At 50.5% G+C, this 14853-nt stretch overlaps 1 protein-coding gene across 1 annotated transcript in view; it reads left to right on the top strand.

Moving 5' to 3' along the window:
• LOC144487660 (uncharacterized) overlaps positions 1-14215 on the top strand; it is a 48922-nt gene extending 34707 nt beyond the window's left edge. Inside the window, exons 6-9 of the mRNA XM_078205743.1 lie at positions 613-726; positions 809-910; positions 8863-8991; positions 14111-14215. Of these exons, the coding sequence (XP_078061869.1) occupies positions 613-726; positions 809-910; positions 8863-8991; positions 14111-14199 (434 nt within the window). The 3' untranslated portion in view covers positions 14200-14215. The remainder of the gene's footprint in view (positions 1-612; positions 727-808; positions 911-8862; positions 8992-14110) is intronic.
• The last annotated feature ends 638 nt before the right edge of the window (positions 14216-14853 follow it).

The raw sequence follows: 14853 nt of genomic DNA, 5'->3' as shown, positions 1-14853 counted from the left end.
CACGTGTCTCCTGCAGTCCCACAGAACTGTGGTTCATTCTTAACTGTCCTCAGAAATTGCCTAGCAAGCACTCAGTTCAAGAGCAATTGGTTGAAAGCAATAAATGCTGACCTTGTCGGTGAGGCGTACATCCCCATGAATAAATAAATAATAAGTCTGATAGTGAGGTACCTCGAGAACCAATGAATCATGAGCTAAGAAGCAAAGAGCAACGAGAAAGCTGATTGCAGTGTTATTTGGGTGGGTCTGTTTCTTCAGTTTGGCAGTTCAGAACACTGAGAATTTCTGTAATGACGGAACATGCACGGATCTCATCAGTTTTTTGTTTGGATGTTTTTCAGCATTCCTGGTATTGAAGCAGATCTCTGGGGAATAGAGTAATGTCAAGTTGTTACAACTGTCATTTAATTTTTAATAGGTTTCCATTTGGGTCAATTTTCCCCCATAACTAGATAACATGGCTGTTTCGCTAGAAGCTATAGGAACCATAATAAAACATGACTGATGCAAAATTATCTGTCTAGTTGGTAATGAAGAAGAAAGCAGTCGACTGCAGGACGATGCCGATTATATGTGAAATTGCAATAAATTCATGTTATTTTCCTATTGCAGCGATTCTCTTCATTCTTACCTGTGCTGTCGTGATGTCCATCGTTGCTCTGGTCAGTGATATCACCTCCTTCATTGCATCAGCTGTCATCATGATTGCCTTAAAGAAATTCCCAGGTATTGACAGGTAAAGCTATCAGACTGTTTCCCGATCAAATCGCCATATGTTTGACGTTCTTGCTTTGGGTTGTGTTCACAGGACCTGAGCATCAAAAGGAATTTATGACCATTTTTGTGATCTTTCAACTAGTATCCACCTTTAGCCTGTTGATTGCAAGCCTTCTGTCTGTATTCGAGATGGGTAAGTGAGCTGTTCCACTGGTGTCCAAACACACTCTCGCTGTGATCACATATCCGATTGTGTGGTTCCTGCCCTCAAATTCAACACAAGCAATTTGCAACATTGACGATCCCTCATTCAAACTAATGTGACAATATTATGCTTTTAAGAAAAGTATTTATCATGTTTCTTGTGCAGTTCTGTTGTAGCAGTTAGTTTTATTATCAGTGTCTTTTCGACTAACCAACAGCACTGTGTTGTTACATCAGCAGCATAATTGTTCCTAATTGCTAGAATGTTTGTTTTAATCCAGACTAATTCTGTTCTGTTGCTCTTGATGTTCCCCTGGGGGTTTTGCAGAGTGGGGCTAGATTGGGTTGATTGGCAGTAAAGTCAGGTGACTGGGTGGAGCTAGGCTTGCACGGAGAACTCAAGCTGAATTGCTGTTTAGAAGCTGCAGACCTCTGAAGTCTAGAGACTGGGATCTGACAGAGACTAGGTTTATTTCCCTGGCGTTCTGCTGTTTGAGGATATATCGTTCTCTGAGACAGTGCTGTATGGGGGTCAGAAGAGAGATGTCTGCCTGGAACTCAGTCCAGAGGTGTTGAAAGGCTGGAAATCTAGCAGATACGGAAGCATATCTGCTTTTGGTGCTAACTAATTCTCATTTATGTCAATGGTGATACTGCGAAATTGGAACAACAGAGATAGCTAGCTGTTAAAAATTACACTTTGTCATGTTTAAGTATTTTAATTGCTAAAAGTTATGCCAATTCTTTTTGTTATATTCTAACTGTTCTTAAATACAGTTTGTTTTGATAAAAGCTTCCTAGTAGCTCACTGGAATCATACCTGGAGTGAAACACCTTACTCTCACCCTAATGCCAAAATCGAAACAAATTTAATTTGATTTGATTTATTATTGTCACATGTATCGGGATACAGTGAAAAGTATTGTTTCTTGCACAATATACAGATAAAACAAACCATTCATAGAATACATAGGGGAGAAGGAAAGGAGGGGGTGCAGAATGTAGTGTTACAGTCGTAACTAGGGCGTAGAGAAAGATCAACTTAATGTAAGGTAGGCCCATTCAAAAGTCTGATGGCAGCAGGAAAGAAGCTGTTCTTGAGTCGGTTGGTACGTGTCCTCAGACTGCTGTATCTCTTTCCCGATGGAAGAAGGTGGAAGAGAGAATGTCCGGGGTGCGTGGGTCCTTAATTAGCTGGCTGCTTTTCCCGAGGCAGCGGGAAGTGTAGACGGAGTCAATGGATGGGAGGCTGGTTTGTATGACCCTGGAGTTTCTGATCTGGTCGCGAACACTACGTGGAGAGGTTGTGAGAGTGGAATTCAGACAGGGGAAGACAGATGTTGCCCGTTTAGCAGACGGACAATGCTGGACCTTCACATGAGAAGCCGGTGACACCCAGTCCCTGTGGACTCAGTCCCTGTGGACTCAGTCCCTGTGGACCCAGTCCCTGTGGACCCAGTCCCCCTGGACCCAGTCCCCGTGGACCCAGTCCCTGTGGACTCAGTCCCTGTGGACCCAGTCCCTGTGGACCCAGTCCCTGTGGACTCAGTCCCTGTGGACCCAGTCCCTGTGGACCCAGTCCCTGTGGACCCAGTCCCTGTGCACCCAGTATCTGTGGACTCAGTCCCTGTCCACTCAGTCCCTGAGGACCCAGTCCCTGTGGACCCAGTCCCTGTGGACCCAGTCCCTGTGGACTCAGTCCCTGTGCACCCAGTATCTGTGGACTCAGTCCCTGTCCACTCAGTCCCTGTGGACCCAGTCTCTGTGGACCCAGTCCCTGTCCACTCAGTCCCTGTGGACCCAGTCTCTGTGGAACCAGTCCCTGTGCACCCAGTCCCTGTGGACCCAGTCCCTGTGGACCCAGTCCCTGTGGACCCAGTCTCTGTGGACCCAGTCCCTGTCCACTCAGTCCCTGTGGACCCAGTCTCTGTGGACCCAGTCCCTGTCCACTCAGTCCCTGTGGACTCAGTCCCTGTGGACCCAGTCCCTGTGGACCCAGTCCCTGTCCACTCAGTCTCTGTGGACCCAGTCCCTGTGGACCCAGTCCCTGTGGACCCAGTCCCTGTCCACTCAGTCCCTGTGGACCCAGTCCCCCTGGACCCAGTCCCCCTGGACCCAGTCCCCGTGGACCCAGTCCCCATGGACCCAGTCCCCGAGGACCCAGTCCCTGTGGACCCAGTCCCTGTGGACCCTGTCCCTGTGGACCCAGTCCCTGTGGACCCAGTCCCCGAGGACCCAGTCCCTGTGGACCCTGTCCCTGTGGACCCAGTCCCTGTGGACCCAGTCCCTGAGGACCCAGTCCCTGAGGACCCAGTCCCTGAGGACCCAGTCCCTGTGGCCCAGTCCCTGAGGACCCAGTCCCTGTGGACCCAGTCCCTGTGGACCCAGTCCCTGTGGACCCAGTCCCTGTGGACCCAGTCCCTGAGGACCCAGTCCCTGTGGACCCAGTCCCTGTGGACCCAGTCCCTGTGGACCAAGTCCCTGTGGACCCAGTCCCTGTGGACCCAGTCCCTGAGGACCCAGTCCCTGTGGACCCAGTCCCTGTGGACCCAGTCCCTGTGGACCCAGTCCCTGAGGACCCAGTCCCTGTGGACCCAGTCCCTGTGGACCCAGTCCCTGAGGACCCAGTCCCTGTGGACCCAGTCCCTGTGGCCCAGTCCCTGAGGACCCAGTCCCTGTGGACCCAGTCCCTGTGGACTCAGTCCCTGTGGACCCAGTCCCTGTCCACTCAGTCCCTGTGGACCCAGTCTCTGTGGACTCAGTCCCTGTGGACCCAGTCCCTGTGGACCCAGTCCCTGTGGACCCAGTCCCTGTGGACCCAGTCCCTGTGGACCCAGTCCCTGAGGACCCAGTCCCTGTGGACTCAGTCCCTGTGGACCCAGTCCCTGTGGACCCAGTCCCTGTCCACTCAGTCTCTGTGGACCCAGTCCCTGTGGACCCAGTCCCTGTGCACCCAGTCCCTGTGGACCCAGTCCCTGTGCAGACTGTCCTATGGACCCAGTCTCTGAGGACCCAGTCCCTGTGGACCCTGTCCCTGTGGACCCAGTCCCTGTGGACCCAGTCCCTGAGGACCCAGTCCCTGTGGACCCAGTCCCTGTGGACCCAGTCCCTGTGGACCCAGTCCCTGTGGACGCCGTCCCTGTGGACTCAGTCCCTGTGGACCCAGTCCCCGTGGACCCAGTCCCCGTGGACCCAGTCCCCCTGGACCCAGTCCCCGAGGACCCAGTCCCTGTGGACCCAGTCCCTGTGGACCCAGTCCCCGAGGACCCAGTCCCTGTGGACCCAGTCCCTGTGGACCCTGTCCCTGTGGACCCAGTCCCTGTGGACCCAGTCCCCGAGGACCCAGTCCCTGTGGACCCAGTCCCTGTGGACCCAGTCCCTGTGGACCCAGTCCCTGAGGACCCAGTCCCTGAGGACCCAGTCCCTGTGGACCCAGTCCCTGTGGACCCAGTCCCTGAGGACCCAGTCCCTGAGGACCCAGTCCCTGTGGACCCAGTCCCTGAGGACCCAGTCCCTGAGGACCCAGTCCCTGTGGACCCAGTCCCTGAGGACCCAGTCCCTGTGGACCCAGTCCCTGAGGACCCAGTCCCTGTGGACCCAGTCCCTGTGGACTCAGTCCCTGTGGACCCAGTCCCTGTCCACTCAGTCCCTGTGGACCCAGTCTCTGTGGACTCAGTCCCTGTGGACCCAGTCCCTGTGGACCCAGTCCCTGTGGACCCAGTCCCTGTGGACCCAGTCCCTGTGGACCCAGTCCCTGTGGACCCAGTCCCTGAGGACCCAGTCCCTGTGGACTCAGTCCCTGTGGACCCAGTCCCTGTCCACTCAGTCCCTGTGGACCCAGTCCCTGTGGACCCAGTCCCTGTCCACTCAGTCTCTGTGGACCCAGTCCCTGTGGACCCAGTCCCTGTGGACCCAGTCCCTGTGGACCCAGTCCCTGTCCACTCAGTCCCTGTGGACCCAGTCCCTGTGGACCCAGTCCCTGTGGACCCAGTCCCTGTCCACTCAGTCTCTGTGGACCCAGTCCCTGTGGACCCAGTCCCTGTGGACCCAGTCCCTGTCCACTCAGTCCCTGTGGACCCAGTCCCTGTGGACCCAGTCCCTGTCCACTCAGTCTCTGTGGACCCAGTCCCTGTGGACCTAGTCCCTGTGGACCCAGTCCCTGTGGACCCAGTCCCTGAGGACCCAGTCCCTGTGGACCCAGTCCCTGTGGACCCAGTCCCTGTGGACCCAGTCCCTGTCCACTCAGTCTCTGTGGACCCAGTCCCTGTGGACCTCGTCCCTGTGGACCCAGTCCCTGTGGACCCAGTCCCTGAGGACCCAGTCCCTGTGGACCCAGTCCCTGTGGACCTAGTCCCTGTGGACCCAGTCCCAGTCAAAGAACAAAGAACAGTACAGTACAGGAAACACGCCCTTCAGCCCTCCAAGCCCGTGCCGCTCATTGGTCCAACTAGACCATTCGTTTGTATCCCTCCATTCCCAGGCTGCTCATGTGACTATCCAGGTAAGTCTTAAACGATGTCAGCGTGTCTGCCTCCACCACCCTACTTGGCAGCGCATTCCAGGCCCTCACCACTCTCTGTGTAAAAAACGTCCCTCTGATATCTCAGTTATACCTCGCCCCTCTCACCTTGACCCCTCATGATCGTCACCTCCGACCTGGGAAAAAGCTTCCCACTGTTCACCCTATCTATACCCTTCATAATTTTGTACACCTCTATTAAGTCTCCCCTCATCCTCCGTCTTTCCAGGGAGAACAGGCCCAGTTTACCCGATCTCTCCTCATAGCTAAGACCCTCCATACCAGGCAACATCCTGGTAAACCTTCTCTGCACTCTCTCCAATGCCTCCACGTCCTTCTGGTAGTGCGGCGACCAGAACTGGACGCAGTACTCCAAATGTGGCCTAACCAGCGTTCTATACAGCTGCATCATCAGACTCCAGCTTTTATACTCTATACCCCGTCCTATAAAGGCAAGCATACCATATGCCTTCTTCACCACCTTCTCCACCTATGCTGCCACCTTCAAAGATTTGTGGACTTGCACACCTCGGTCCCTCTGTGTTTCGATACTCTTGATGGCTCTGCCATTTATTGTATAACTCCCCCCTACATTCGTTCTTCCAAAATGCATCACTTCGCATTTATCTGGATTAAATTCCATCTGCCACCTCTCCGCCCAATTTTCCAGCCTATCTTTATCCTGCTGTATGTCCGACAATGTTCATCGCTATCCGCAAGTCCAGCCATCTTCATGTCATCCGCAAACTTGCTGATAACACCAGTTACACCTTCTTCCAAATCATTTATATATATCACAAATAGCAGAGGTCCCAGTACAGAGCCCTGCGGAACACCACTGGTCACAGACGTCCAGCCGGAAAAAGACCCTTCGACTGCTACCCTCTGTCTCCTGTGGCCAAGCCAGTTTTCTACCCATCTAGCCACCTCTCCTTGTATCCCATGAGCCTTAACCTTCTTAACCAACCTGCCATGTGGGACTTTGTCAAATGCCTTACTGAAATCCATATCGACGACATCCACGGCCCCTCCTTCGTCAACCGTTTTTGTCACTTCCTCAAAAAACTGCACCAAATTTGTAAGGCACGACCTCCCTCTTACAAAACCATGCTGTCTGTCACTAATGAGATTGTTCCATTCTAAATGCGCATACATCCTGTCTCTAAGAATCCTCTCCAACAACTTCCCTACCACGGACGTCAAGCTCACTGGCCTATAATTACCCGGGTTATCCCTGCTACCTTTCTTAAATAACGGTACCACATTCACTATCCTCCATCCTCAGGGACCTCGCCTGTGTCCAATGAAGAGACAAAGATTTCCGTCAGAGGCCCAACAATTACATCTCTTGTGTCCCTGAGCAGTCGAGGATAGATGCCATCAGGCCCTGGGGATTTGTCAGTTTTAATGTTACCTAAAAAACCTAACACTTCCTCCCTTGTAATGGAGATTCTCTCTAACGGGTCAATGCCTCCCTCTGAGACGCTCCCAGTCAACAAGTCCCTCTCCTTTGTGAATACCGATGCAAAGTATTCATTTAGGATCTCCCCTATTCCCTTGGGTTCTAAGCATAATTCCCATCCTTTGTCCCTGAGAGGTCCGACTTTTTCCCTGACAACTCTTTTGTTCCTAACATATGAATAAAAGGCCTTAGGATTCTCCTTAATCCTGTCTGCCAAGAACATTTCGTGACCTCTTTTTGCCCTTCTAACTCCCCGTCTGAGTTCTTTCCTACTCTCTCTGTATTCCTCCAGAGCTCCATCTGTTTTCAGTTGCCTGGACCTAACGTGCGCCTCTCTTTTCTTTTTGATCAGATCCTCAATTTCCCTGGTTATCCACGGCTCTCGAATCCTACCTTTCCTATCTTTCCTTTTTACAGGCACATGCCTATCCTGCAGCCTTATCAATAGTTCCTTAAAAGACTCCCACATGTCAGACATGGACTGACCCCCGAACAGCCTCCCCCAATCAACAGCCACCAATTCCTGCCTAATCCGGCTATAGTTAGCTTTCCCCCAATTTAGCACCCTACCCTTAGGACAACACTCGTCCTTGTCCATTACTATCCTAAAGTTAACAGAGTTGTGGTCACTATTTGCCACATGTTCACCTACCGAAACTTTGACGAACTGACCGGGCTCATTTCCCAGAACTAGGTCCAGTATCGCCCCCTCTCTAGTCGGGCTATCTACATACTGTTCAAAAGAACCTTCCTGTACGCATTTTACAAATTCCTCCCCGTCCAGATCCCTAGCCCTCAGCACTTTCCAGTCTATACCAGGGAAATTGAAGTCTCCCACTACAACAACCCTATTTTTTCTGCACATATCCAGAATCTCCTGACATATCCATTCCTCCACTTCCCGTGGGCTGTTGGGTGGTCTGTAGTATACCCCAGCATAGTGACTGCACCTTTCCTGTTTCTGAGCTCCACCCACAGCTACTCAGTACATGACCCCTCTAAATTGTCCACCCTCTGCACCGCTGTAATATGCTCCCTAACTAATACCGCTACTCCCCCACCTTTTTTAGCCCCTCCTCTGTCTCGCCTAAAACACTTATACCCCGGAATATTCAGCTGCCAGTCCTGTCTGTCTGGCCAAGTCAGGACTGTCACTCTGCAGGAGCGATTTAGCCAATACCACTCCCTGTCTTTCCTCCAGTTTTCTCTTCCAATGTAAGTCTCTTTCAAAAGTCTCGATTGAATCTCCCTCGCCGCAGTCCCAGGCAGCACACACCGACTCCCAACCACTCGCCTAGTGAGAAACCTTTTCCTGAACTCACCTGTTTATTCCCACTCCCTCCCCTCAGCCCCTTGATTCTCACCCCCTGCTCACAATCACCTTCTCCCACTCACCTCCCTCACTCCCTTCTCCAGTTAACCTCCCTCCTCCTTCAGCTGCCTTCCCTCAGTCCCTCCTCCCTCAGCCCCCTTCTGCCACTCACCTCCCTCACTCCCTCCTCCAGTTCATCTCCCTCCTCCCACCTCCTCCTCCTTCAGCTGCCTTCCCTCAGTCCCTCCTCCCACTCACCTCCCTCACTCCCTCCTCCAGTTAATCTCCCTCCTCCCACCACCTCCTCCTTCTGCTGCCTTCCCTCAGTCCCTCCTCCCTCACTCCCTCCTCCTACACACCTCCCTCACTCCCTCCTCCAGTTAATCTCCCTCCTCCCACCACCTCCTCCTTCTGCTGCCTTCCCTCAGTGCTTCCTTTCTGTGTTCAGCCTCTCTTTCTCTGACGTGCTGTTTTGACAATGTGATGAATGTTTTTATTGGAAGATGTGTTTTTAACGGGGAAGAATTTCTCCTTTCCTCCCCATTGTACGATCTTCTTTCAGGGACTGGGGTTTAAAGGATTGCAGAATGGGGAACTGTGCGACTAAACTCTTATTTCACCCAGATTTCTATTCCATTCCTTTTACAGGCATTGCCTTATGGTGTCGAATTGTCGCTGGATTTGGGTGTTTACTGTGTATCGTAGAAATCATCTATATTTCCACCCTCTATCTGGGTCTGAATGATGATGACAATCCATCATTTTTATTCACAAAGAGTAAGTTCAAAGCGTAATCTTTCTGCCTGGGGATTTGTGTCTGTTGTCCCTCTCTCTCGAAACAGCCGGAAGGTGGTTTCCAGCCAGTCCTCCTCGTACTGAGTTAGAGGGGGAACTTTCCAAAGCTGACCAGCTGGGTGGGTTTGCAAACGGCAGCAGGTTAAAGGAGCGGCTCAGTGCAGTCTCTTCTCCAATTGTCAAACTGGAGACGACTGAAGGAACAGCTTCAATTCTCTGCCTTTTGCATGAGTGTGAGGACGGAAGGGAAACATTAGTGGAGGGTCACTGAGGGATACTCATATCATATTAACACGAGGACGAGTATTGCTGGTGATGTGTGAGATAGGGAGTGAGGAAGTCCCTCCACAGAGAGCGATGGACACCACTGCAAACTCTGCTGTTCTGAGGAATACTATACAAGAGCAGGATTGGGGGGATATACATGTCAGAACGTAGTGGAATCTGCCTCGCCACTTACATTTCCTGTCCCGCTAAGATCATTCGGCACCTGGGAAGACTGCACTCTTGCTAATCTCCCTGTGTCACTGTTAACCACTCCTACTGATCTCCCTGAGTCACTGTTAACCACTCCTACTGATCTCCCTGAGTCACTGTTAACCACTCCTACTGATCTCCCTGAGTCACTGTTAACCACTCCTACTGATCTCCCTGAGTCACTGTTAACCACTCCTACTGATCTCCCTGAGTCACTGTTAACCACTCCTACTGATCTCCCTGAGTCACTGTTAACCACTCCTACTGATCTCCCTGTGTCACTGTTAACGACGCCTACTGATCTCCCTGTGTCACTGTTAACCACTCCTACTGATCTCCCTGTGTCACTGTTAACCACTCCTACTGATCTCCCTGAATCACTGTTAACTACTCCTACTGATCTCCCTGTGTCACTGTTAACCACTCCTACTGATCTCCCTGTGTCACTGTTAACCACTCCTACTGATCTCCCTGTGTCACTGTTAACCACTCCTACTGATCTCCCTGTGTCACTGTTAACCCACTCCGACTGATCTCCCTGTGTCACTGTTATCCACTCCTACTGATCTCCCTGTGTCACTGTTAACCCACTCCGACTGATCTCCCTGTGTCACTGTTAACCACTCCTACTGATCTCCCTGTGTCACTGTTAACCACTCCGACTGATCTCCCTGTGTCACTGTTAACCAATCCTACTGATCTCCCTGTGTCACTGTTAACCACTCCGACTGATCTCCCTGTCACTGTTAACCACTCCTATTGATCTCCCTGTGTGTCACTGTTAACCACTCCTACTGATCTCCCTGTGTCACTGTTAACCCAATCCTACTGATCTCCCTGTGTCACTGTTAACCACTCCTACTTATCTCCCTGTGTGTCACTGTTAACCACTCCTACTGATCTCCCTGTGTCACTGTTAACCACTCCTACTTATCTCCCTGTGTGTCACTGTTAACCACTCCTACTGATCTCCCTGTGTCACTGTTAACCCACTCCGACTGATCTCCCTGTGTTACTGTTAACCACTCCTACTGATCTCCCTGTGTCACTGTTAACCCACTCCTACTGATCTCCCTGTGTCACTGTTTACCAATCCTACTGATCTCCCTGTGTCACTGTTAACCATGCAAAGGTAGTAATCTCGGGATTGCTGCCTGTGCCGCGGGAGAGTGAGAACAGGAATCGGTGGAGAATGAATGCGTGGCTGAGGGACTGGAGCAAGGGACAAGGATTTGGGTACTTGGATCATTGGGACCTCTTTAGGGGCAGGTGTGACCTGTTTAAAAAAGACGGGTGGCACTTGAATCCCAGGGGGACCAATATCCTGGCGGGAAGGTTGGCTAAGGCTACTGGAGAGACTTTAAACTAGAAAGGTTGGGGGGAGGGAATCGAAATGAGGGGACTGAGAGCGAGGAGGTTAGCTCGCAAATAGATAAGGAATGTAAACAGGGTAAGAGGGAGGTTAGACGAGTGATGGAGAAGGGAAGTGCTCAGGCTGAAGGTCTGAGATGTGTCTATTTTAATGCCAGGAATGTAGTGAATAAAGTGGATGAGCTTAGAGCGTGGATTGCTGCTTCGAATTGTGATGTGGTGGCCATTACGGAGACTTGGATGTCTCAGGGACAGGACTGGGTGCTTCAGGTGCCGGGTTTTAGATGTTTCAGGAAGGACAGGGAGGGAGGCAAGAGAGGGGGGGGAGTGGCACTGTTGATCAGGGATAGTGTCACGGCTGTAGAGAAGGTGGACGCCGTGGAGGGATTGACTACGGAGTCTCTGTGGGTGGAGGTTAGGAACAGGAAGGGGTCGGTAACTTTGCTGGGTGTTTTCTATAGGCCGCCCAATAGTAACAGAGATGTTGAGGAGCAGATGGGGAAACAGATCCTGGAGAGATGTAGGAATAACAGAGTTGTCGTGATGGGAGATTTTAATTTCCCAAACATAGATTGGAATATCCCTAGGGCTAGGGGTTTGGATGGAGAGGAGTTTGTTAGGTGTGTCCAGGAGAGTTTCCTGACACAGTATGTGGATAAGCCTACTAGAGGAGAGGCTGTACTTGATCTGGTGCTGGCTAATGAACCTGGACAGGTGGAGGATCTCTCGGTGGGTGAGCATCTTGGGGATAGCGATCATAATTCTATCTCCTTCACGATAGCATTGGAAAGAGATAGGATCAGGCAGGCTAGGAAAGTGTTTCTCTGGAGTAAAGGGAAATACAGTGTCATCAGGGAGGAAATTAGACGGGTAAATTGGAAGGAGGCATTCTTGGGGAAAAGTACCGAAGGAAAGTGGAGGATTTTCAAGGAATGTTTGTCTGGAGCTCTGCATGACAACGTTCCGATGAGACAGGGGGGTGTTGGTAGGGTACGGGAACCGTGGTGCACGAAGGTTGTAATGAACCTGGTGAATAAGAAAAGAGAGGCGTACAGAAGGTTCAGAGAGCTAGGAGGTGTTAAGGATTTAGAGGAGTATACGGGATGTAGGAAGGAGCTTAAGAAGGAAATTAGGAGAGCGAGAAGGGGTCATGAGAAGACCTTGGCGGGTAAGATTAAGGAGAATCCCAAGGCTTTCTACAAATATGTCAAGAGTAAAAGGATGAGATGTGAAGGCATAGGACCCTTAAAAGGTGAAGGGGGAAAAGTTTGTGCGGAACCGTTAGAAATGGCGGAGGTGCTTAATGAATACTTTACCTCGGTATTCACGGTGGAAAGGGATCTGGGTGGTTGTACTGCTGGTTTGCGGTGGACAGAAAGGATCGAGCATGTGGACATAAAGAAAGAGGATGTGTTGGAACTATTGAATGGCATCAAGGTTGGTAAGTCGCCGGGGCCGGATGGGATGTACCCCAGGTTACTGTGGGAAGCGAGGGAGGAGATTGCGGAGCCTTTGGCGATGATCTTTGCATCGTCGATGGAGACGGGAGAGGTTCCGGAGGATTGGAGGATTGCAGATGTGGTCCCTATATTCAAGAAAGGGAACAGGGACAGCCCGGGAAATTACCGACCGGTGAGTCTAACCTCAGTGGTTGGTAAGTTGATGGAGAGGATCCTGAGAGACAGGATTTATGATCATCTAGAGAAGTTTAGTATGATCAAAAGTAGTCAGCACGGCTTTGTCAAGGGCAGGTCGTGCCTTACGAGCCTGGTTGAGTTCTTTGAAAATGTGACCAAACACATTGACGAAGGAAGAGCGGTGGATGTGGTCTATATGGACTTCAGCAAGGCGTTCGATAAGGTCCCCCATGCAAGACTTCTTGAGAAAGTGAGAGGGCATGGGATCCAAGGGGCTGTTGCCTTGTGGATCCAGAACTGGCTTGCCTGCAGAAGGCAGAGAGTGGCTGTGGAGGGGTCTTTCTCTGCATGGAGGTCAGTGACCAGTGGAGTGCCCCAGGGATCTGTTCTGGGACCCTTGCTGTTTGTCATTTTCATAAATGACCTGGATGAGGAAGTGGAGGGATGGGTTGGTAAGTTTGCTGACGACACCAAGGTAGGTGGTGTTGTGGATAGTTTGGAGGGATGTCAGAAGTTGCAGCGAGACATAGATAGAATGCAAGACTGGGCGGAGAAGTGGCAGATGGACTTCAACCCGGATAAGTGTGTAGTGATCCATTTTGGCAGATCCAATGGGATGAAGCAGCAGTATAATATGAAGGGTACCATTCTTAGCAGTGTAGAGGATCAGAAGGACCTTGGGGTCCGGGTCCATAGGACTCTTAAATCGGCCTCGCAGGTGGAGGATGCGGTCAAGAAGGCGTACGGCGTACTAGCCTTCATTAATCGAGGGATTGAGTTTAGGAGTCGGGAGATAATGCTGCAGCTTTATAGGACCCTGGTTAGACCCCACTTGGAGTACTGCGCGCAGTTCTGGTCACCTCATTACAGGAAAGATGTTGAAGCCATTGAAAGGGTGCAGAGGAGATTTACAAGGATGTTGCCTGGATTGGGGGCCATGCCTTATGAGGATAGGTTGAGGGAGCTTGGTCTCTTCTCCCTGGAGAGACGAAGGATGAGAGGTGACCTGATAGAGGTTTACAAGATGTTGAGAGGTCTGGATAGGGTAGACTCTCAGAGGCTATTTCCAAGGGCTGAAATGGTTGCTACGAGAGGACACAGGTTTAAGGTGCTGGGGGGTAGGTACAGAGGAGATGTCAGGGGTAAGTTTTTCACTCAGAGGGTGGTGGGTGAGTGAAATCGGCTGACGTCGGTGGTGGTGGAGGCAAACTCGTTGGGGTCTTTTAAGAGACTTCTGGTTGAGTACATGGGATTTAATGGGATTGAGGGCTATAGATAGGCCTAGAGGTAGGGATATGATCGGCGCAACTTGTGGGCCGAAGGGCCTGTTTGTGCTGTGGCTTTCTACGTTCTACGTTCGACTGATCTCCCTGTGTCACTGTTAACCAATCCTACTGATCTCTGTGTGTCACTGTTATCCAGTCCTGTTAGATTTCGCTGATATCCTTGTTCCTCCTGTCTCCTCAGCACCACGTCCAAAGGAGGCCAGGGTTGCAGGAAGCAGAATCTGCTTCTCATGCTGGCATTGTATCCAGTGTATTTAATAATGGGCTGGGATTGTAGCTGATCTGTTCTTAACACACCGGACTGATTTTAATTACTTTCTTTCCCGACAGCTCATCATTATCTCATATTTATTTCTGGAGCTCTTTCTGTGGCAGTTTCATCTGCTCTACTTCACGAAACAGCAAGAGTTGGTGAGTAATTGACAAATATTGGCAATCAAGTAGACCAACAATGTCAGTGTCTGTATAATATAAAACAGTGTGACACTGTCCCTGTACGGACTATATTTAATATCAGTGTGTATAATCTATAACAGTGTGACACTGTCCCTGTACGGACTATATTTAATATCAGTGTGTGTATAATCTATAACAGTGTGACACTGTCCCTGTATGGACTATATTTAATATCAGTGTGTGTATAATCTATAACAGTGTGACACTGTCCCTGTATGGACTATAATTAATATCAGTGTGTGTATAATCTATAACAGTGTGACACTGTCCCTGTACAGACTATATTTAATATCAGTGTGTATAATCTATAACAGTGTGACACTGTCCCTGTACGGACTATATTTAATATCAGTGTGTATAATCTATAACAGTGTGACACTGTCCCTGTACGGACTATATTTAATATCAGTGTGTATAATCTATAACAGTGTGACACTGTCCCTGTACGGACTATATTTAATATCAGTGTGTGTATAATCTATAACAATGTGACACTGTCCCTGTACGGACTATATTTAATATCAGTGTGTATAATCTATAACAGTGTGACACTGTCCCTGTACGGACTATATTTAATATCAGTGTGTGTATAATCTATAACAGTGTGACACTGTCCC

Source organism: Mustelus asterias, unplaced genomic scaffold, assembly GCF_964213995.1.
Source record: "Mustelus asterias unplaced genomic scaffold, sMusAst1.hap1.1 HAP1_SCAFFOLD_957, whole genome shotgun sequence".
In the NCBI taxonomy this organism is placed as follows: domain Eukaryota; kingdom Metazoa; phylum Chordata; class Chondrichthyes; order Carcharhiniformes; family Triakidae; genus Mustelus; species Mustelus asterias.
Note: the sequence above shows the minus strand (reverse complement) of the source record. Positions and strands in the feature narration are given on the sequence as shown.